The sequence below is a fragment of the Platichthys flesus genome, chromosome 14 (assembly GCF_949316205.1).
Source record: "Platichthys flesus chromosome 14, fPlaFle2.1, whole genome shotgun sequence".
In the NCBI taxonomy this organism is placed as follows: Eukaryota; Metazoa; Chordata; class Actinopteri; order Pleuronectiformes; family Pleuronectidae; genus Platichthys; species Platichthys flesus.
Genome location: NC_084958.1, coordinates 23,961,574 through 23,985,110, shown reverse-complemented (window position 1 = coordinate 23,985,110; position 23,537 = coordinate 23,961,574). Strand labels below are relative to the sequence as shown.

Sequence of the window (23,537 nt, the reverse complement as noted above, 5' to 3'; positions counted from 1 at the left end):
TCTGCATTTCTCATTGGGTAGTAGCAAATTCACAGCCAATCCAAATCATCCGTCTGGTATGGGGAGGGACATGAAGTGCAGGTTTTGGTTCAGCATGTTTTGAGCAGGTGAGTTAGAGAGAGAGATATTGTCCGGTATCTTGAGGAAAAGTGTAGAGCTGTGGAAAACATTTAAGAGGTGTCATCGAGGTTGACTACTCGTGGTCCTGATATTACTCTTCTATGTAACCTGCCAAAGGGAAATATAATGTGTATGCCTTAAATCATGAGCTGTAACTCAATGTTGTAGTGGAAAAAGACAGAAGTGTAACGTAATTAGCCACCAGCTAGCATAGCATCACGTGTTGGGATATCATAGCTTTAGCACTGTTGTTGTTTTCAATGCTAAAACAGGCTAACGTTAAGTCAGTACGATTTAGCGTGATGATATTTTGACTCAACAGAGTTCATGTAATGATTTTCGTTGCTGTGTGCTGCCTGTGTTTGGATTGTGACGGCCATCCCCCTGTCTGTGACTGTCATTGCCCTATTGCTCCTCGTTTGGACCTGTGAGTATCGAACTGATATGACAATGCATGTGCTTTTATTTTATGCTCTTGACTGAGTGAAGTGGCCATAATAGTTTTCAGGCCTCACCGAACCCGAGCATCACTACAGGCCTGCAACTGAGTCTCGAGTTTATAATTTCTGGAGTGGGCCCACATGTGATGTTTGTGAGTTAATTTAAAGTTGAAGTAGGAATTATTTTGTTTTCATTCACAGACCTGCGAACGGTAAAGATTTTATTTAACCTTGCCAGTGAATTAAAGGGTAAATTGAGAATCCATGGGAACGTTTTAAACAATGTAAAGAGACACTGTATTTTATTTTGTGCCTTAGAAAATTCCTCAGTTACATTTCATATAAATGTTGTGTATTTATTTTATTTTATAAATATTTTACTTCATGAGATCGGAGCTCACAACAATTTAATTTATTTCATATTTTAAATAAACACCTGTGAAGATTTTGACTTTTAAAATACAGTTGTGGTGGTCTTTAATATTATTTAGAGGAATTTAAACTAGGGATGGGCGGTCGATTAAATAGTCTTCATCGATCGTCGGGAGAATTAATGACGAATTTTCGATTAATCATTCATATTTTCAAGTTCAAAAATTCACTATTAATAGGCTATATTAAAATGAAGTGAAAAAACAAAGCGTGTTTCCTCATTGAGATCTTTATTACGAGATGAACAAAATATTTTTTTTTCTCCAAAATAATATAATAATAATAATATTATAAAAAACATCATGTTAAACAACAACTTAACCACATCTATATAATACTTAGGTCTGACAGGTTTTTCCAGATGTAACTCAAAACTATCAAACAAGGCACCGAGTCGAGAAAGCTTCATAGAAATAACCAGTAACTCTCATACAACCTCAGCACCAGCCTACTGGTTTGTGAGGAGAGAGATGAGCATGTTAACATTCCCCGAGGTCAGACGCGAACGCAGCCTGGTGACCGTCAGTCCAGCCACAGTAAAAACTCGCTCTGAGGGGACTGATGTCCCTGTGATACACAGGTAGCTCCGTGCTAACTTGGCTAGCCTGGCCGCGGCTCCGGTGTCTGCGCTCCCCTCGTCCGTGTCAGACAACAGAGGCTCCTCGTCTCCCCAGTCTCTGGGATGGCTTCACAGTGTTGGCAGTGAACCAAGTCATTTTTTAACTCAAAATGTTCCCACTCTTCACTTCGTCCTGACCTCTTCATGTTTACTTTGGAAATGGAAATACACGGTAACTCGCAGCCAGTTGCAGGTAACTGAGTAGGCCTGTGGCGTTTTTTTCAACACTGCCCCCCGTGGTCAAATGTGTAATTAGCGAATTTCTTGATGAAAAAATTATTTCCTCGACGAAATTCTTAATGATCAATTAATCGATCCTCGATTAATTATACCCATCCCTAATTTAAACAAAAGATAATATTCGTTTCAAATATTCTTCTGAGATCATATTCATTTTTTTGTGTTTACGAACTCAGGCCCAGGAGTTCTGAGTTACATAATATTTGACAAAAAGATCACGCGCTCCCACAAGTGACTGACTGTCACCAAATGTGCTCTTAATTGCAGCAAACAATCACCCAATATTCACCTCAAATCATCAAACAGTCACAATAGTGAATCTCCAACACAGCTCAGTTCAGAACAAACCACGCACAAACAATGAAACTCACATTTGCAACTCTCAGCAGAGCTTAAACCACAATCATATTCCATTAATTAATTAAATGAATTAACTGGTCAGTCCGTTGCCAAGCCTCATATTTTGTTTTTTGTTTTGACTGACTACCGCATGTAGTCTTTCATGTGTATGTAAACAGATGAATGTGCTCTATTAATATCCCTATAATAGCTCACAAATGAAAGCAGGTTAAAATGTGTATCAGCAATAAGAACTATAAATGAGAACACATACAAATGCAGGTTTTTTGCTTATGAGTTTGTGTATCATCTGTACCGGCCTTGATCAAACTGGAGATAGGAGCTGCACATGCAGATGTCAGCAAGCCCCAGGCCGCGTTGCACCGGCCAGCTGCCTTCTCGTCTGTCCACCTCGATTCCCACTCATCGTAAGAGAAAAGACACAGACAATGATTTTAACAGCAACACAAGCGATTCAGTATGATTTTCAGACATTTGCACCTGTTATTTGCCAGCATTTAGGTCAACAGATGTTTTCCTCCTTTAAACACCCGTTATAATTGCTTACAATGCATCATCAATGTAGACTGTGATGGGAAATTCTGTATTTAGATATGTTTAATGAAAGAAATGACAAGTATATAATGTATGATATGTTTTCTGCGGTTAGGACTTAAGTAATGAGGGGGTTTGGAAGGGAACTAAGATGTTTCGTAACTTCCTCTACTCAGATGTGTATTGCTTCAAGACTCCTGTGCCTGTTTCTAAAACAAAAGGTGTCACAGCAGGGGCCAATCCAGCAGATGGAGCAGAGGGGCTCTGGGTGGTAGTCACCAGAAGACGGGGGTCTCTGGGAAACATGTTTTCACACTCAAGAGTCTCTTCTTGAACACTGAGCAGAATCCACATTTCATTGTGTTGTATAACTTCAAAAAAGATCTCTTGTATGTTGATGTAGACTGAATGTCTAAGCATTCTGTCAGGGCATACAGAGAGCTGATTGGACAAACTTTCTTCTCCTGTGTGAGGAGGGGTCTGACTTGCATAAATTAAGTGGACTTTTGATGGCTCAGGGCCCATTGCTTGAATCTGTCACTGTGATGATAGCAATGTGCCCCATCCGCAGATGGTTGAATTAAAACACCAGTTTGATAATTGTTTGCTGTGTCCTGTATTGAAATTCCTATAACAAGACCTTAGTTTATTTAATTCTAATAATATCTTTAAAGTTCTCAATAGTTTATTATTTATTCACGGCTGTATTAAAAACTTGACAGTCCTTTCGTAAACCAATTAAACTGTTTGATTCTCCGTCTGTGCATCGCACGTGTCAGTCGCAGTGAAGAAAAACAGACATGTTATTCTTATTTATATCAGCCCTTAGTGCAAGAACAGCTATATTGATTAAATCCTGGCCCACACATCCAGAAAACACTGCTATTTCAACTCAAGAACACAAGCAGCACTCATCCCAAACTCCCCAAAACGACTCATTCATATCACATAGTCACACAGCATGCTGTTTGCCGGTTTTTCTTCAAATTCTATTAAAATTTGTGCTACCAAATGAGATGTAAATATCCAATGAGAGGCTGCATCAGACACTGTTCGTCAACAGCTTTCAGAGTGGGAACAGTCAATCAAGTTTTTTATTTTACAATCTCCAGTTATTAAACTGACCTCTGGTGAGGTTGTCAGGGCCCATACTACCAGCGCCTTCTCTGAGGGCTTTACTATCCAGATTCTGCGGCTTATTCCTTGATCATTTCCTTAACCTTTATTTTTCTCTCATTACTCTTTCTCTTATCACATTACATTTATTTATTTATTCAAATTCCCTGGTACTCTTACGGTGTGACCTTGCAGCAGACACAGAACAGTCTAGTGAGAAATGCTCACCGTGGATGAAGTCATCTGAAGATGCCGCAGGACACAGACCAAGTTCGTGACGCCAAGTTCTATGGTATATTTCTGGGCAGCCGAGATGTCGATTTTGTTGAAGTTGTTGATGATGACGGAAGGAATAAACAACGTAGCCCTAGTTTTAGTTTGTCTTTTTATTTTCTGCCATATCTAAGCCCAGTCCCTAATGTTTTCTACTGTGCACAGACACTAGAGAGGAGCAAAGGAGAAGTTATAATCCTGACTGCAACTAACTGATGACGTTTAACTTCTATGACACTTTATAATTATAATGATACAATAATAATAAACTGATTTAAGTCACGTCATGTTCTGAGGCTCGTTCAGTTCCTTTGTTTAATCTTTAATCTAAACATTGTAAAGTGAATTTAAAAGACTATGAAGATGAAATATAAACATTTATAAATATATTCACACTTATACACATGAAGCTCCATCTTGTTTTCAGCAGCAGACATTTGAAGCTTCACCACGAGCAGCGTGTCAGAGACTGAAGTTTCATAACGTTCCCCTCACGATCGTTTCACTGCTGAACTCAGTTTGTTATTTTAGTTTCCTCTTTAACCCCCCCCCCCCCCCCCCTTGTCAGAAAACCACACGACAGCTTCCTCCTCCTCTGTTGGCCGCAGGGGCTGATGGGAGGTTCCAGGACCTGATCTCACAGCTCGTCCTCGTTAGAGCGCCACTTCTCCTCAGGTCCACCCGAGGAACCCCCCCCCCCACAACATGCTTCTCCTCCCAGCGGCTGCTCTGTGCTGCCTGTGTTCAGGTGAGTGTTTCCAGCCAATCAGGGGCTCACAAGCTCCACCTCACCTCCACTCTCACCTCCGTCCATCTGTCTGTCCACAGCGCTGGTTGCCACAGCAGCAGAGCTGACTCAGGACCAGTTGTCTTTGACCAGTAGAGATGGTGGAGAGGCCTCGTTCAGCTGTGGAGGAACTGATCAGCGTCAATACATATTCTGGTTTCAGAAGAAAGACACAGGAACGTTCAGACCGATTCTTGATATTAGTAGAAGTGGTTATATTGATAGGGGTTACAATCATCCTCAGAAAGACGACTTCACAGCTGAGAGACATCAGAACAGCTGTGATTTGAAGATAAAGAAAGTTAAACCCTCTCATGCAGCCACGTACTACTGCGCCTGTCGGAACTATCCATACCCCACAGTGATACATGGTGTGTGCAGCCTGAACAAAAACCAGTATGAGGAGCAGTGGGAGAGAGAAGTAAACCACAGCGTCACATGTCTCCCCTCCACCGACAGCTGCTCTCCACCTTCTGTTCTAGAGACTCGTACCTTCAGCCACGTCTCCGCAGGTTTGCTGTCGTTCCTCAGACAAACCTTTTCCATCGCCGCCCTTTAAAGACCAATCAGAGCAGGTGTCTCGTCTCCAGCTGGTTCTCTGTGATTGGACGGCCGGAGGAATCGGGCCTGTGACAGAACTCTGACAGTTCAACCCTCCACCAACACTTTGCTGATCCAGAAGAAAGAACCGCTAACGTTCAGGGCTCAGGTGGAAAAGGACAAAGAAGAAGTAGAACCACTGAGCTGTGGTGGTGTTCCTCCACCAACCAGGCAGCTTCAGTCCCTCCAGCTGGGACATGTGACCCGCACATTAACATGAGGTCACTGGGACCTTTGACCTCTGGGGTCTGATTATTTAATCTTTGAGTCCAAGTGATAACTGGAGAAATATGAAGAAATTCTCTAAAGACATGTTTGATGGAAACGTGTTAAAGAGGACAAAACATGTTCTGTGAGGCCACAGTGACCTTGACCTTTGACCTTTGACCAGGTCGTCCCTGAGTCCAAGTGAAGGTTTGAAGCAGATTTGAAGAAACTCCGTCAAAGTGTTTGTGAGATATCGTGTTCACACGACTGGGACGGACACTCTGAGACCAGAAGAAGAGAAAAGAAACTAAATTCATGAAATCGTGTGAAACATGAAAATCATCAACGTTTTATATCGTAGTAAAGATGTTTCATAAAGAACTCATCAGCAGTTAGAGCACATGATGATGAACGACTGGTTAATCCTGATGAGCTGCGTCTGGCATCTTATTGGTCCCTACACTTTATGATGTCATTTTATGACATCATCATGACATCATCAAGACATCGTTAACCCTTTACCCGCCGAGAAAAAACAAATGTGCTGATATTTGCTTATAATCACTAAACACAAAGACCAGCTGAGTTCTGAAAGTATTGGACAGAATAACGTTTGACCTGATGGTGGCGCTACATGAAAAGTCCGAGGCTCATCAGAGTCAGTGCGGTTCATCCTGAGGGGAACATGAATGTTGTGTTGGCGTGAACATGAGCTCAGATGGTTTTTGTCTGAGTCTCTTTCACTGTGTGGTTCATCTTCGGCTCAGGAACCAAATTGTTCGTAACTGGTAAGAAACTCTTTTATTTCCCTTCACTGGTTCCATTGTTGAAGATGTGATGAAGGATTTGAAGCATGTTTGATTTTTCCTCGTTGGGACAAACTTCCTCTTTCAGACTTTCTGAAATGAACAAACGTGTGACAGTGAAATGTCGCTGCACATCAGACACAATCCTCTTTTTCTGCTTCAGGTTTGTTCAGAGTCTAAAAGTCTCAAACGTTTTCTGGATTCTCTTCAGCTGCTGCCGAAGGAATCTGAGTTTTCTTTCCTCTCCTGAAATAAATTCACAGCTTCACGAGCGTCCGTGGAACCTTCAGCCCCGAGCGCTTTGAGACGACTCGTTACATCTCATCTGAAACCAGAAACCTTTCCACTTTCAAAAATAAGATCAATTAACTGAGTTCTCGTCTCATGATGAATATTTTAATTTAAATAATCATTTTCACAATTACAAAAAATCTACTTAAATAATTATGAGAGTCGCTTGAAAATACCAGAGTGATATTTAGGTTTTTAATATAATGCCTGCTGATATATATCAATCTATATATTTTACTAACTCAGGGAAAATACATTTAGTATTTAATGTTAAAGATGTGTTTCAGATTAATGCAATTGTCCTTTAATGGTGAATGTGTATTTTTGGTTAGAAATGATGATGAGAAATATATTTGAAATAAATTAAAGACGAATAGTTTTGTCAATAAACTAATGTTTTTTCATCATATACCAAATATCTGTTTTATGATAAAATTCTTAATATGACTTAAATATTTTTTGTACCACAAGTTATATTTGGTTTGAGGTAGAATTTTTTTTTAAAGTTATGAGGGAACATTTCAGTGTAAAAACATCATCATGCAATTATAAATATTTAATACTTAACGGACATAAAATACATATTTTTATACGTACATTTGAATATGTATAAACAAATCGTATGTATCTGTCTCAGTATAAAAGATAGTTACACCTTCACACTTTGTAATAAACAACAAATTACGTGAACATTAATGTTTTGTGTGTATTAGCAACACAATCCGGTAATATTTATATCTTTCATTGTATTTTAAATGATATAACATGTACACACATTTACAATATGATAGTCATAGTGATAAATCTATAAATCTATGATCAGATGAAGTTGAGCGGCTGTGGCTCTGATGATATCTGAGATGTGGAGCGATGCCGTGCAGCAGCTGAATCTATCTGTGAAGTATCGATGAGGTGTTTCCAGGATCAGACTGTGAAGTGCAGAGTTGTGTTCATGTGCATGTGTGTTGTTAAACGTCAGATCGGCCGGTGGTGACTCCGGTGGTGAGCGTGTACCCGGCAGCTTCCATAGCCGCCCTGGACGGGAAGAGCTCCCTGCTGTGTGTGGCCTCCAACATGGTTCCTCCTCTGGTCCAGTTCTCCTGGACAAGACAGAGGGAGGGTGGTCCTCTGGAGACGCTGTCCTCTGATGATGGAGAGCAGCTGGAGCTCAGAGGGGCAGGACACACCGCCGCCATCATGGTGGTCGACCGGCACGTTTCCTACAAATACAACTACAGCTGCCACGTCAGGCATGAGGGAGGTGCAGTGGAGGCCCCGGCAGAGCAAGGTGAAGGAGGTTTGGTGACTGTGGTGAGCTTCATGTGTCTGTGTCTTTATTCCAGAGCGTGGACTTTCAGTTTGAGAGCAGGACTTATTGATTTCACATTTTGTGAAGCTTTCGTTCAAAACCCTGCACTTGCACTCAAACAGCCTCCGCTTGTGCTCTAACTGAGCCAAGAACCAGGATCTCAGCTTCAGCTCTACTTCTGACAGGAAGCCGGAGTCCTCATGAAGCCTGAGGACGTGAACCTGGTTAAATCAACCGCCCGTCCGCTAGCTCACAGATGTTGACACTAACGCACTGACAACGAGGACGGGACAATTTCATTTGTCAATATTAGACCTGGAATTCTATTGGTCGGGACATTTTGACAGATTTGTTGCAAACAACAATCTGAGAGCAGAAGTTTCACGTGAACAGAAGCAACGTGACCACGAGGAGAAGCTGAAGCTGGAGCTGACATAGACACAAAACATCTGAGTGCAAGAAACAAAACATCTGAGTGCAAGCAACAAAACATCTGAGTGCAAGCAACAAAACATCTGAGTGCAAGCAGCAAAACATCTGAGTGCAAGCAACAAAACATCTGAGTGCAAGCAACAAAACATCTGAGTGCAAGCAGGGTCAGTCTGAGAGTGAATGTTGGGTTTTGAGTGACAGCTTTATAAAACATGAACATGAAAGATAAGATGAGAGAAGTTCTGCCTTCAAACTGAAAGACCAGGTTCTGAAAACTCATGTGAGGACTGAGCCTGACTTCTGGATTCTTTCAGAGGTTTTTGCTAATCCAGCACCGACGCCTCCAGCACCGACGACTCCAGCACCGACGACTCCAGCACCGACGACTCCAGCACAGACGCCTCTGGTGGCCTGGGCCTGGTCTCAGCGGCAGGTGAAGCTGCTGTGGCTGCTCTACACGCTGCTGATGGTGAAGAGTCTGGTTCACTGCGGTGGACTCGCTCTGATCCACATCCTGAGGAACAGGGAGCGTCCAGCCGCTGCTCACCAGACCACGGAGTTTCCTGCAGCAGCTTCAACTTCTCACTGACTCCTGTTCACTTCACTCTGCTTCTCTTTCACTGCAAACATTCATCTGAACTGTAACTTTGCAAAGTATCAAATAAAGATTTTATTCTGAAAACATTAAACATAAAAATAAAACACATCTCATCTCCTTTACATCTGGTGTGAACTGACTCCTCGTCTTTGTGCATCAATAATAATTCACACTGACGCTCTTTCCACATTAACCCTGTGTTGCATGAATTATGACTTAAACATGTTAAAAACTGGTTTAATGTGTTTTATGCTGCGCAACGAGAAAACAAATGGTTTAAATACAAAGAACAAAAATAACACAACCGTAATATAATTAGAAAAACATATTGTTTTATAAATACATGTATTTACTAACAGTGAAGCATGCACAGTTTATTTATCCTATAGGACAGAAATTAATAACTGACTGAATTTATTTACTAGTAATTTATACAAAAGTAAGAATTTCTTCTTTTGAAACTATGATTTCCAGTTGATAAAAGAAAAATCTCGAAATTTTTATGAAGGAAAAAGAATATCTTAATCTAAATACAAGTTTTTTCGTCATAAATAAAGGATTGTTTATTACTGTAATTCAGTACGATTGAGATCAACTGTTAACACTTTGCAGTTAAAACTTATTTTTGTTATAAATTCACAGTTTAGCCTAATTATTGTAGTTATTCTGCTCATAGCCTGATTTTACTCTCATTGATATTTGTCCGCTGCAGAGGAACTGGAGCTGAACTTTAGAAACTTATAGAGACAGAAATATCCAGATGTTTGAGGACAAAGATTTTCATTTTGAAAATGTGTGTGACTGTTACTGAACCAACAACTAAACCAATGTAATAACAAAGTGAAGACGTCTCATGAACTGAACCTCGTTGGTCTCTGCTCATGAAGCTTCGTCTGGAAACTGGGACAGAAATTCATCCTGGTTCTGTTTTCTGTTTTTAACAATCAGGTTTTATCTTTATCATGAGGACAAGTTGGTGCCTTGTGTGACGCTGTGTGTGTTTGTGTTGCTGAGCGGTGTCAGGAGTGTGTTTGTGTGACGCTGTGTGTGTGTTGCTGAGCGGCGTCAGGAGTGTGTGAGACGCTCTGTGTGTGTGTTGCTGAGCGGCGTCAGGAGTGTGTGTGACGCTTTGTGTGTGTGTTGCTGAGCGGCGTCAGGACTGTGTTTGTGTGACGCTGTGTGTGTGTGTGTTGCTGAGCGTCGTCGGGAGTGTGTTTGTGTGTGTGTTTGTGTGTGTTGCTGAGCAGCGTCAGGACTGTGTTTGTGTGACGCTGTGTGTGTGTGTTGCTGAGCGGTGTCAGGAGTGTGTTTGTGTGTGTGTGTGTTGCTGAGCGGCGTCAGGAGTATGTTTGTATGTCTGTGTGTGTCTGTGTGTTGCTGAGCGGCGTCAGGAGTGTGTTTGTGTGTGTGTGTGTGTGTGTGTTGCTGAGCGGCGTCAGGAGTGTGTTTGTATGTCTGTGTGTGTCTGTGTGTTGCTGAGCGGTGCAGGAGTGTGTTTGTGTGTGTGTGTGTGTGTGTGTGTTGCTGAGTGGCGTCAGGAGTGTGTTTGTGTGTGTGTCTGTGTGTGTGTGTTGCTATCAGGATATCAATCTGTTGTGGTGGTTTGACAAACAGCCGTCGACAGTTGAGTTGTGTGGTTTCTGTCGAGGTTTTAACTTCAACAACACGTCGACAGTTTCCAGCTTCAGACCGTGAGACACAACTTCAACTCAGAGACTCATCAGCTCTGATCAAACATTAATAACAAATACACAACAATCTGTTATATTCTGTCTTTGAAACCTGTTTGGATCCTGTTGTTGTTGTTGTTGTTGTTGTTGTTGTTGTGTCCCTTTCATTCGTTACATTAACACTGTGGTACATTTATTTGTGATGATGGTTTTATATGAAGCTCAGTTGGAATAAGAACGTTGATTTATTCTTTGAATGAAACAAACTGTGAAACGTCTCATTGCATTTCTTACTTTTAGAATGAATAATAAATTGGTTCACTTCTCAGAACCAAGTTCCAAAGTGCTTGAGAAAGTCAAATGAACATGAAACCAACACTCCCAGTGTCCAACAGTCAACTGGACGTCAGAGGACAACACCACGTCCCACATGCAGCTGGACGTAGGGAGGGACACTCGGACCTGGGGACTCAACCAGTCCTGCTCATCACATGGCACAGGAGAGCTCCTCAGGTCAGGACTCAGCCGTCCACCTCTAAAGGACAAGGGACGCTCATCTGAAGACATCTGTCCACATGCTGTCCAGGGAGGACAGATGGTCTGAACCAGGAGTAAGAGAAGCCGTCTACGTCAAACTAGAGAAGCTTCTCTGAACAGGAGGTCAAAGGGGAATCGACTCCCCACTGTGCACACGAAAACATTGAGCTGGACACTTGGTGTCAATGACTCAGTGTCCACTGGAGTTTGAATGTGGAGCTTTTGGACACTTGTCATCTGTCATGTTCTTTTATCCCAAATACGAGAAGAGCCGGTCTCGGTTTGGTTCAACAAGTATTTATTAAGAAGCAATAAAAAGGTATGAAAAGTTACAGCAAAGCAATGGGCACCCCCCCCTCCCCCCCCGGTCCTCTAGTGGCACCGGGCAGTCATGAGTCGCACCGCACAGAGGGGGGTTGTAATATTTTATAACAGTAGGTATAATTTGAGTTGTCAATAATGAAGGGGATTTGCTGGGCAAATCTTCACAAAACAAGCCTTGACTCAGCTGACGCCTTGTGGGTCGGTGTTGTTGTTCATTGGAGTAAAGAATATTGTGTTCCTGCTCTATCGGCTGTATGTTCTGTTTGTGTAAACATGTGCATCCTCCAAACAAAATAACGACTTTCTATCTTCCCCCCAGAACCTGGGGCGGTGTGGCCTAGGGGGTAGAGTGGTTGGTCTCCAACAAGAAGGTTGCCGGTTGAATTCCCACTCATCCCCATCTGCATGCTGAAGTGTCCTTGGCAAGATACTGAACCCCTAAATATCCCCTCATTAATGTTGAGTGTATAATTGTAAGTCGCTTTGGACAAAAGCGTCAGCCAAATGATATGTAATGTAATGTAATGGGGCAGCTAATGAATTCTTTCTAAAGTTAATAAGCACAGTGCATTCATGTATGTGTGAGGTTTCAGAATCAGAATCAGAATCAGAATTCTTTTTATTGCCATGTATATTTGGACATACAGGAAATTGCCTTGGTGTGGTTGGTGCACTTTACAAACAACAGATTAAAAACAACAATAGCGAACAATATAACAATATAAAAAACAACAATATATACAGTTAAAGAGTTACGTGCAGTTTTAAGGTGCAGAGATTGGTAATAGTGCCAGTAATATAGAGTTTTAAATTATGTGCAAGGGTGGAGGGGGGGGGGGTCAGCAGAGTCAGTGTGATGCGGAGTCAGTGTGATGCAGGGGGCTTGTTTGTGAGCTCCACTGCCATGGGGAAAAAACTGTTCAGGTGACGCGAGGTTTTAGTCCCGATGGCCCGGAACCTTTTTCTGTACGGGAGTCTCTGGAACAGGTGGTGAGAGGGATGGGAAGGATCAGCGATGATCTTGCCTGCTCTCTTTCTGGTTCTGGAGTGGAACAGATCTATGAGAGCCGGCAGGTCACAGCCGATGACCTTCTCAGCTGACCGGATGATCCGCTGCAGTCTGCCCTTGTCCTTGGCAGTGGAGGCAGCAAACCAGGTGATGGAGGAGGTGAGCATGGACTCAGTGATGGCTGTGTAGAAGTCAACCATCACTTTCCGCGGCATGCTGAATTTCCTCAGTTGCCGCAGGAAGAACATCCTCTGCTGGGCCTTCTTGATGATGGAGGTGATGTTCTCCGCCCATCTCAGGTCCTGTGCAATGATCGTCCCCAGGAATCTGAAAGACTCCACTGGTTTAACTGGGGAGTTGCACATAGTGAGAGGGACGGTTTGAGCTGGGCTCCTCCTGAAGTCTGCTACCATCTCTACAGTTTTTAAAGCGTTCAGCTCCAGGTGGTTCTGGCTGCACCAGGAAGCCAGGCTGTTTACTTCCTCTCTGTAGGCGGCCTCGTCCCCATTGGAAATTAATCCAATAAGGGTGGTGTCGTCAGCAAACTTCAGAAGTTTTACAGAGGGATGGCTGGAGGTGCAGTTGTTCGTGTAGAGGGAGAAGAGGAGAGGAGAGAGCACACAACCCTGTGGGGCTCCAGTGCTGATGGTCCGGGACTCAGAGACAAGCTTCCCCAGCCTCACGCGCTGCTTCCTGTCGGTCAGGAAGGTAGTGATCCCCCTGCAGGTGGGCTCAGGCATGCTCAGCTCTGTCAGCTTGTCCTGGAGAAGAGCTGGGGAGATGGTGTTGAATGCGGAGCTGAAGTCCACAAACAGGATCTTGGCGTAGGTGCCAGGGGAGTCGAGGTGCTGGAGGATGAAGTGGAGTCCCATGTTGACTGCATCGTCTACGGACCTGTTGGCTCTGTAGGCAAACTGCAGCGGGTCGAGGAGGTGGTTGGTTATGGTCTTGAGGTGGTTCAGCACGAGGCGCTCAAAGGTCTTCATCACTACGGAGGTCAGGGCGACTGGTCTGTAGTCATTAAGGCCTGTGATCCTCTGCTTCTTGGGAATGGGGATGATGGTGGATGTTTTGAGGCAGGCGGGTACAACACATTCAGCCAGGGAGGTGTTGAAGATGTCCGTGAACACTGGAGACAGCTGATCCGCACAGTGCCTCAGTGTGGAGGGGGAGACAGCGTCTGGTCCAGCTGCCTTACGGGGGTTCAGTCTCTTCAGGAGCTTGTTTACATCTCTCTCCTGAATTGAAAGAGGTGTGATGGGGTGTGATGGGGGGGATGGATGTGTGATGGGGGGGGGGGGGGGGGGGGGGGGCTGGAGGGAATGGGGCAGTCTGGGGCCACTTTGTGGGGAGGGCAATTGTCTTTGTCCAGGCTGGGGAGAAGAGGTGTGATAAATGCGGGGGGGGGGGGGGGGGGTTTGAGAGTGTCTATCGAATCAACAGTAGAAGTCATTCAGTTCGTTTGTAAGTCTCACGTCTTCCACAGATTGGGGGGGAGGGATTTGGTTCTGCAGCCGGTGATCACTCGAAGGCCTTTCCAGACAGACGAGGAGTCGTTGGTTGAAAACTGTTGTTCCAGTTTCTTTGAATACTGTCGTTTGGCCTCCTTCATCTCCTCAATCTCCTTGCCAAACAAGTCTGAACCTATCCATGTCCCCACTCTTGAAGGCCACCTCTTTCTCCAAACGAAGCTGTTTGAGCTTTGCTGTGAACCAGGGCTTGTCGTTGTTATAACACACCCTGGTGCGTGTCAGAATACATCTGTCTTCACAGAAGCTGATGTAGGACGTCACAGCATCTGTATATTCATCCAGGCTGTTAGAAGCAGTTCTAAAAATGTCCCAGTAAGTGTTCTCCAGGCAGTCACGCAGCTCCTCCACAGCTTCTCTGTTGCTCCAGTTCTTGGATCTCAGGACAGCAGGTTTAGAAAGTTTAAGTTTCTGTCTGTAAGCCGGGATCAGGTGAATGAGAGCGTGGTCGGATAGACCCAGGGCAGCGCAGGAAACTGAATGATAAGCCTTGCTGATGGTGCTGTAGCAGTGATCCAGGGTGTTCTCCCCCCTGGTCCGGCATTTTATTAACTGTTTGTATTTTGGGAGATCCTTAGATATGTTCCCCTCATTAAAGTCCCCAAGAACAATAACGGGGGAATACGTGTTCTCTCTCCTTCTCTCCACTCCCAGTATCTGCTCAGCGAGTTGTCGTTGAGCCTCGCGCAGGTCAGCTTGCGGTGGGATGTACACACCAGCGGTCTGCAGGTGATGAAAAAAGTTTCCAGGTCCGGAGAACAGGACTGTAAAATGACTTTCACGTCGCTGCACCAGCCATGGTTTATATAAAAACAAATCCCTCCGCCCTTTGCCTTTCGTGAGAGGATCGGGTCGCGGTCCGCGCGTAACAGCTGAAAGCCGGTCAGCTGTGCAGCGGAGTCAGGTTTGGCTTCGGTCAGCCACGATTCCGTAAAACACAAGACAGAAGAGAGGGAAAAGGGTTCATCTTATTACACAGCGAGCGAACATTGGAGAGGAGAATGCTCGGGAGAGATGAGCGTAATCCTCTCTCCCTGAAGTGCACCAAAGCCCCGGAGCGCTTCCCTCTCCGTCTCCGCTTCAGTCTCGCTGCGTGTCCGAGGAACACCGCACCTTTAATCAGTAAATCCACTAAATCCACGGAAGAGGCGAAAAAGTTGGGACATAAATCAGATGGTGTTGTGTCCCTGATGTTAAGAAGCTCGTCCATCGTGAAAGTAATCCGAGTTGGGTCGCGATTAACAGAATTAAATACTAAAAACAAACACAGAAGTGCGCACCAACACACCGTGGCAGCCGGTTGCAGCGCCATCTTGACCTTGAATGAAGCTAATGGAGATATGCTTTTATATAAAAAAAACTTAGGTATGAGAACAAGTTAAAGTCCAGTATATTGTATGCCACAGATTTACAGTTCCCACAACAGGCAGCGGCTCTTATCAGACCTCTTATCAAGACAACCGATAATAACAACCGAGGTCAGAGGTGTAGCTTTCCAACTCATCTTCTCAAGGAAACCTCCTCACAAATAAAGCTTCTACAAACTCCTAGCGACGACTCAATCACCTCAATGTTATATATTATGTTAGATAGCATGTTTGGTTTTTTTTCTATCCTCTGAAATAGTCACCATGTACATTCTGCTCCCAAATCATACAAATACACTTACTTCACATATACTTATCTTATTTAATATTCCCCACTTCTTCACCCTGAGAAATGTTGCTTCATTTGAATTTATTTGACTATGAATATATGTTATACATATATTCATATTATTTTATTTAATATTCCCCACACCTTCACCCTGTAAACTGCTGCTTCATTTAACTTTGACTTTAATTTGACTATGTTATATGTTATACATATATTCATATTACTTAATTTAATATTCACTTGACTGTGTTATATGTTATATGTTACAATGTTATGTTATATGTTATGTTACATATGTTATTTTTTTGTCACTTTGTAAAGTCGCCTACTGCGTAGATGTTTGCCTGCCATGTCATAAGAATTTCACTGCTCCAATGACGCTGTCATTGGTGCATGTGACAATAAACTTTGATTTGATTTGATTTGATTTGCAGGTAAGGATTTCGAACCAGCATCTGAGCACAGCTAGAGAGATTGCGAACGTAGAACTCTACGAACACAAATCCAGGAGACGTCACAGAATTGCGAACTGCAATGCAACTTCTTTTCCCCTTTCCCTCGGACTGGTAACATTAACTGGGCTTAATAATTAGACCAGACTAAGCAAGACTGTTTATCCAATTCTGTGTGTTTACAAGGTTGATATGTGTTTGTGATATCGTGTTTATAAGTAATTTGAAAGTTAAGTGTTAGATATACTCTTCACAGGATTTCTCTCTGACTTTCATTATCTGATTAACATACACAGAGGCACGCATACCACTCAACCTAGTTAAACGGGGGGCTGCTCTCTGAGGGGGTCAGCGACCATTTTGAAAGCATGCTGAAGAAGGTGTAAACGTTGTCCACCATTTTGAGAGACCCTTATTTACATGCACACACACACACTCACATACACATCCTTGTTTTAGTTTAGGACGCTTGTCAGTAATTTGTGTTTTATTATTTTATTATGTTCATAATAAATGTTTTCTATCACAAATGTTATTTCATTAATTTTGCATAAGTGAACTTGCCGACCGTTACACAGTTAAGAACTCCATAACCTTCACTGTTCATTATATAACCTTTAATAGTAAAATATTGAGATATCTAATTGGACTAGATCTAAATGAGACTGATCTTAATCAATAAATTGGCTATCTTTTCCCTTCTGTGAAGGGTGGTGCCCGAGAGAACTTTAACCAACTAAAGTTATGATTTAATATTAATATTTTAAATATAACTCCTCTATTTTTTATTTAGAATGTATTGAAGGCCTAAAGGCGTCATGTTCTGAGGCTCGTTCAGTTTCCTTCGTTTAATCTTTAATCTAAACATCGTAAAGTGAATTTAAAAGACTTTGAAGATGAAATATAAACATTTATAAATATATTCACACTCATACACATGAAGCTCCATCTTGTTTTCAGCAGCAGACATTTGAAGCTTCACCACGAGCAGCGTGTCAGAGACTGAAGTTTCATAACGTTCCCCTCACGATCGTTTCACTGCTGAACTCAGTTTATTATTTACAAACCTCCCCCCCTATCAGAAAACCACACGACAGCGTCCTCCTCCTCCTCCTATTTTAGTTTCCTCTTTAAACCCCCCCCCCTTTGGGTCTATATGAAATGTCTGTAACATATTTTGGTCAAAATACCACAAGGATCATTTAAAACAGCATCCTTTTTACCCTGTCTAAAACAGCCCTCCTCAGATTGACCTGTTTTAAGTGCCTCGCCCCGCTCCACCGTGCTCCACCGTGCTCTCGTGGAGTCAAGAGCTAGCGTAAGCTCGCAAGCTAACGCTAGCTCTTGACCCGTCAGACATCTAAGTGGCCGAATAAACATGCCGATCGTCGAGGCAGAGACCGCGGAGACTCTCTCCCCGGGGAGACGCGCTCTCCACGGAGCCTGTGAGATGATGGTGGGGGGTGGTCCAAGACCATGTAGTGAGACTCCCTACATGGGCATGGTTGAAAAAGGACGAACACATCGGTCGTAATCCCATTTGACGCACTCTAGCGTATCGTTTCTGACATAGAGGAACCACAACAAATCGCAGGGGGTTGTTTTTTTCCAGTTTTTGGGACAGTAGACATGCCAGATACCTGTGTAGAAGCACTACAAAAGTGGAATTTTCATTATATGTCCCCTTTAAAGTATTCTTCATGCCCAGTAGTTGGGAGCTGTCTTTCTGCAGCTCTTCCCTCTGTGTCTGCAACTCCTCTACCTAGTTCTTCAGTTTGTCTTTCTGTTTTTTTCTACGTCCCTCTCTCTCTTATCGTTTGCAGCTTTGATCAATTTCTGTCACTCATTTTCAAACAACAGGAGAATGTCAAGCTCCACTTGTTTCTTTTGTTTGCATTCTTCCCCCTTCTTGCCCTTCTTTTCCTCTTCCTTGTATGTGGACACAAGTACTTGCATCATTCTTATAACGTCTGGGTTCATAGACCCCTTTACTGGTCTTGGTCGGTCAATTTTAGGCCAGCATTTATGCAATTTTTTCGATATTTTTTTTGCAACACTTGCCTTTAACTAAAGGATGATTCTTCTATACTACATCAACAGGAGATATTACTTTTGGACGTTTAATGCCCTTTTTCCCCATTGTAGCGGCTTCCTTTTGTTTCCTTATTGTAAATAAAAAAGTAATTGCTAAGATTGAAAGCTACTTTAAGCTATTTAGATTACTCCTCCCCCCTTTGTTGTTTTCAATCAATTAATCAACAAATCAACCAACAAATCCATTCATTTATGTAGCAAATCCACCAATTAAACACAACCAAATAAAAACTGTAATTGATTTGCCAACTGCAAAGGAATCAAAAGCTCATTAGTGTAATATCACAACTCAAAATCCACTTATAATTGTAGCCCTGTATACAATCATAAGGATACAGTGCATAAAATGTATCTCAAAATAGCATAACCAATGTTGTATTAAAAGAGAAAGTTCATGATAATTAGATAAGTTCATATTATTAAAAATAGTAGTTAAAATAAGCCTAATAAATAGATGTGTGGTTAAAAGGCTCTGTGATTGAGAAGACTAGAGACTTATTGATTTGAGTGCTTTTATGTGAAATCTAACTTTTTCTCAGTTGTGTGTCAGTCATTCAGTTTCTGCATTTCTCATTGGGTAGTAGCAAATTCACAGCCAATCCAAATCATCCGTCTGGTATGGGGAGGGACATGAAGTGCAGGTTTTGGTTCAGCATGTTTTGAGCAGGTGAGTTAGAGAGAGAGATATTGTCCGGTATCTTGAGGAAAAGTGTAGAGCTGTGGAAAACATTTAAGAGGTGTCATCGAGGTTGACTACTCGTGGTCCTGATATTACTCTTCTATGTAACCTGCCAAAGGGAAATATAATGTGTATGCCTTAAATCATGAGCTGTAACTCAATGTTGTAGTGGAAAAAGACAGAAGTGTAACGTAATTAGCCACCAGCTAGCATAGCCTCACGTGTTGGGATATCATAGCTTTAGCACTGTTGTTGTTTTCAATGCTAAAACGGGCTAACGTTAAGTCAGTACGATTCAGCGTGATGATATTATGGCTCAACAGAGTTCATGTAATTAAAGGAGACGGACGTCTGTGAAGAGAGGGAGAGAGAACCTGAGATGGTTGCTGGTGGATGGACCCTGCTGTTTATTCTTACCAGGATTTTCGTTGCTGTGTGCTGCCTGTGTTTGGATTGTGACTGCCATCACCCCTATCTGTGACTGTCATCGCCCTATTGCTCCTCGTTTGGACCTGTGAGTATCGAACTGATATGACAATGCACATGCTTTTATTTTATGCTCTTGACTGAGTGAAGTGGCCATAATAGTTTTCAGGCCTCACCGAACCCGAGCATCACTACAGGCCTGCAACTGAGTCTCGAGTTTATAATTTCTGGAGTGGGCCCACATGTGATGTTTGTGAGTTAATTTAAAGTTGAAGTAGGAATTATTTTGTTTTCATTCACAGACCTGCGAACGGTAAAGATTTTATTTAACCTTGCCAGTGAATTAAAGGGTAAATTGAGAATCCATGGGAACGTTTTAAACAATGTAAAGAGACACTGTATTTTATTTTGTGCCTTAGAAAATTCCTCAGTTACATTTCATATAAATGTTGTGTATTTATTTTATTTTATAAATATTTTACTTCATGAGATCGGAGCTCACAACAATTTAATTTATTTCATATTTTAAATAAACACCTGTGAAGATTTTGACTTTTAAAATACAGTTGTGGTGGTCTTTAATATTATTTAGAGGAATTTAAACTAGGGATGGGCGGTCGATTAAATAGTCTTCATCGATCGTCGGGAGAATTAATGACGAATTTTCGATTAATCATTCATATTTTCAAGTTCAAAAATTCACTATTAATAGGCTATATTAAAATGAAGTGAAAAAACAAAGCGTGTTTCCTCATTGAGATCTTTATTACGAGATGAACAAAATATTTTTTTTTCTCCAAAATAATATAATAATAATAATATTATAAAAAACATCATGTTAAACAACAACTTAACCACATCTATATAATACTTAGGTCTGACAGGTTTTTCCAGATGTAACTCAAAACTATCAAACAAGGCACCGAGTCGAGAAAGCTTCATAGAAATAACCAGTAACTCTCATACAACCTCAGCACCAGCCTACTGGTTTGTGAGGAGAGAGATGAGCATGTTAACATTCCCCGAGGTCAGACGCGAACGCAGCCTGGTGACCGTCAGTCCAGCCACAGTAAGAACTCGCTCTGAGGGGACTGATGTCCCTGTGATACACAGGTAGCTCCGTGCTAACTTGGCTAGCCTGGCCGCGGCTCCGGTGTCTGCGCTCCCCTCGTCCGTGTCAGACAACAGAGGCTCCTCGTCTCCCCCGTCTCTGGGATGGCTTCACAGTGTTGGCAGTGAACCAAGTCATTTTTTAACTCAAAATGTTCCCACTCTTCACTTCGTCCTGACCTCTTCATGTTTACTTTGGAAATGGAAATACACGGTAACTCGCAGCCAGTTGCAGGTAACTGAGTAGGCCTGTGGCGTTTTTTTCAACACTGCCCCCCGTGGTCAAATGTGTAATTAGCGAATTTCTTGATGAAAAAATTATTTCCTCGACGAAATTCTTAATGATCAATTAATCGATCCTCGATTAATTATACCCATCCCTAATTTAAACAAAAGATAATATTCGTTTCAAATATTCTTCTGAGATCATATTCATTTTTTTGTGTTTACGAACTCAGGCCCAGGAGTTCTGAGTTACATAATATTTGACAAAAAGATCACGCGCTCCCACAAGTGACTGACTGTCACCAAATGTGCTCTTAATTGCAGCAAACAATCACCCAATATTCACCTCAAATCATCAAACAGTCACAATAGTGAATCTCCAACACAGCTCAGTTCAGAACAAACCACGCACAAACAATGAAACTCACATTTGCAACTCTCAGCAGAGCTTAAACCACAATCATATTCCATTAATTAATTAAATGAATTAACTGGTCAGTCCGTTGCCAAGCCTCATATTTTGTTTTTTGTTTTGACTGACTACCGCATGTAGTCTTTCATGTGTATGTAAACAGATGAATGTGCTCTATTAATATCCCTATAATAGCTCACAAATGAAAGCAGGTTAAAATGTGTATCAGCAATAAGAACTATAAATGAGAACACATACAAATGCAGGTTTTTGCTTATGAGTTTGTGTATCATCTGTACCGGCCTTGATCAAACTGGAGATAGGAGCTGCACATGCAGATGTCAGCAAGCCCCAGGCCGCGTTGCACCGGCCAGCTGCCTTCTCTTCTGTCCACCTCGATTCCCACTCATCGTAAGAGAAAAGACACAGACAATGATTTTAACAGCAACACAAGCGATTCAGTATGATTTTCAGACATTTGCACCTGTTATTTGCCAGCATTTAGGTCAACAGATGTTTTCCTCCTTTAAACACCCGTTATAATTGCTTACAATGCATCATCAATGTAGACTGTGATGGGAAATTCTGTATTTAGATATGTTTAATGAAAGAAATGACAAGTATATAATGTATGATATGTTTTCTGCGGTTAGGACTTAAGTAATGAGGGGGTTTGGAAGGGAACTAAGATGTTTCGTAACTTCCTCTACTCAGATGTGTATTGCTTCAAGACTCCTGTGCCTGTTTCTAAAACAAAAGGTGTCACAGCAGGGGCCAATCCAGCAGATGGAGCAGAGGGGCTCTGGGTGGTAGTCACCAGAAGACGGGGGTCTCTGGGAAACATGTTTTCACACTCAAGAGTCTCTTCTTGAACACTGAGCAGAATCCACATTTCATTGTGTTGTATAACTTCAAAAAAGATCTCTTGTATGTTGATGTAGACTGAATGTCTAAGCATTCTGTCAGGGCATACAGAGAGCTGATTGGACAAACTTTCTTCTCCTGTGTGAGGAGGGGTCTGACTTGCATAAATTAAGTGGACTTTTGATGGCTCAGGGCCCATTGCTTGAATCTGTCACTGTGATGATAGCAATGTGCCCCATCCGCAGATGGTTGAATTAAAACACCAGTTTGATAATTGTTTGCTGTGTCCTGTATTGAAATTCCTATAACAAGACCTTAGTTTATTTAATTCTAATAATATCTTTAAAGTTCTCAATAGTTTATTATTTATTCACGGCTGTATTAAAAACTTGACAGTCCTTTCGTAAACCAATTAAACTGTTTGATTCTCCGTCTGTGCATCGCACGTGTCAGTCGCAGTGAAGAAAAACAGACATGTTATTCTTATTTATATCAGCCCTTAGTGCAAGAACAGCTATATTGATTAAATCCTGGCCCACACATCCAGAAAACACTGCTATTTCAACTCAAGAACACAAGCAGCACTCATCCCAAACTCCCCAAAACGACTCATTCATATCACATAGTCACACAGCATGCTGTTTGCCGGTTTTTCTTCAAATTCTATTAAAATTTGTGCTACCAAATGAGATGTAAATATCCAATGAGAGGCTGCATCAGACACTGTTCGTCAACAGCTTTCAGAGTGGGAACAGTCAATCAAGTTTTTTATTTTACAATCTCCAGTTATTAAACTGACCTCTGGTGAGGTTGTCAGGGCCCATACTACCAGCGCCTTCTCTGAGGGCTTTACTATCCAGATTCTGCGGCTTATTCCTTGATCATTTCCTTAACCTTTATTTTTCTCTCATTACTCTTTCTCTTATCACATTACATTTATTTATTTATTCAAATTCCCTGGTACTCTTACGGTGTGACCTTGCAGCAGACACAGAACAGTCTAGTGAGAAATGCTCACCGTGGATGAAGTCATCTGAAGATGCCGCAGGACACAGACCAAGTTCGTGACGCCAAGTTCTATGGTATATTTCTGGGCAGCCGAGATGTCGATTTTGTTGAAGTTGTTGATGATGACGGAAGGAATAAACAACGTAGCCCTAGTTTTAGTTTGTCTTTTTATTTTCTGCCATATCTAAGCCCAGTCCCTAATGTTTTCTACTGTGCACAGACACTAGAGAGGAGCAAAGGAGAAGTTATAATCCTGACTGCAACTAACTGATGACGTTTAACTTCTATGACACTTTATAATTATAATGATACAATAATAATAAACTGATTTAAGTCACGTCATGTTCTGAGGCTCGTTCAGTTCCTTTGTTTAATCTT

General features: G+C 42.1%; 1 protein-coding gene across 1 annotated transcript; it reads left to right on the top strand.

The window, feature by feature from the left end:
* The first annotated feature begins 4,829 nt into the window (after window positions 1-4,829).
* On the top strand, window positions 4,830-9,286 carry LOC133968399 (uncharacterized). Its single transcript, XM_062404397.1, has 5 exons — window positions 4,830-4,882; window positions 4,963-5,433; window positions 6,463-6,516; window positions 7,805-8,113; window positions 8,881-9,286. Exons 1-5 carry the CDS (start codon window positions 4,840-4,842, stop codon window positions 9,153-9,155), a joined length of 1,152 nt encoding a protein of 383 aa, XP_062260381.1. The 5' UTR covers window positions 4,830-4,839; the 3' UTR covers window positions 9,156-9,286.
* The last annotated feature ends 14,251 nt before the right edge of the window (window positions 9,287-23,537 follow it).

Bases quoted from the DNA above. Each gene is read 5' to 3' on its own strand.
- LOC133968399 (XM_062404397.1), top strand. From the start codon at position 4,840: ATGCTTCTCCTCCCAGCGGCTGCTCTGTGCTGCCTGTGTTCAG. The intron at 4,883-4,962 runs GTGAGTGTTTCC...GTCTGTCCACAG, and splicing joins TCTGTGCTGCCTGTGTTCAG to CGCTGGTTGCCACAGCAGCA. The intron at 8,114-8,880 runs GTGAAGGAGGTT...GGATTCTTTCAG, and splicing joins GGAGGCCCCGGCAGAGCAAG to AGGTTTTTGCTAATCCAGCA.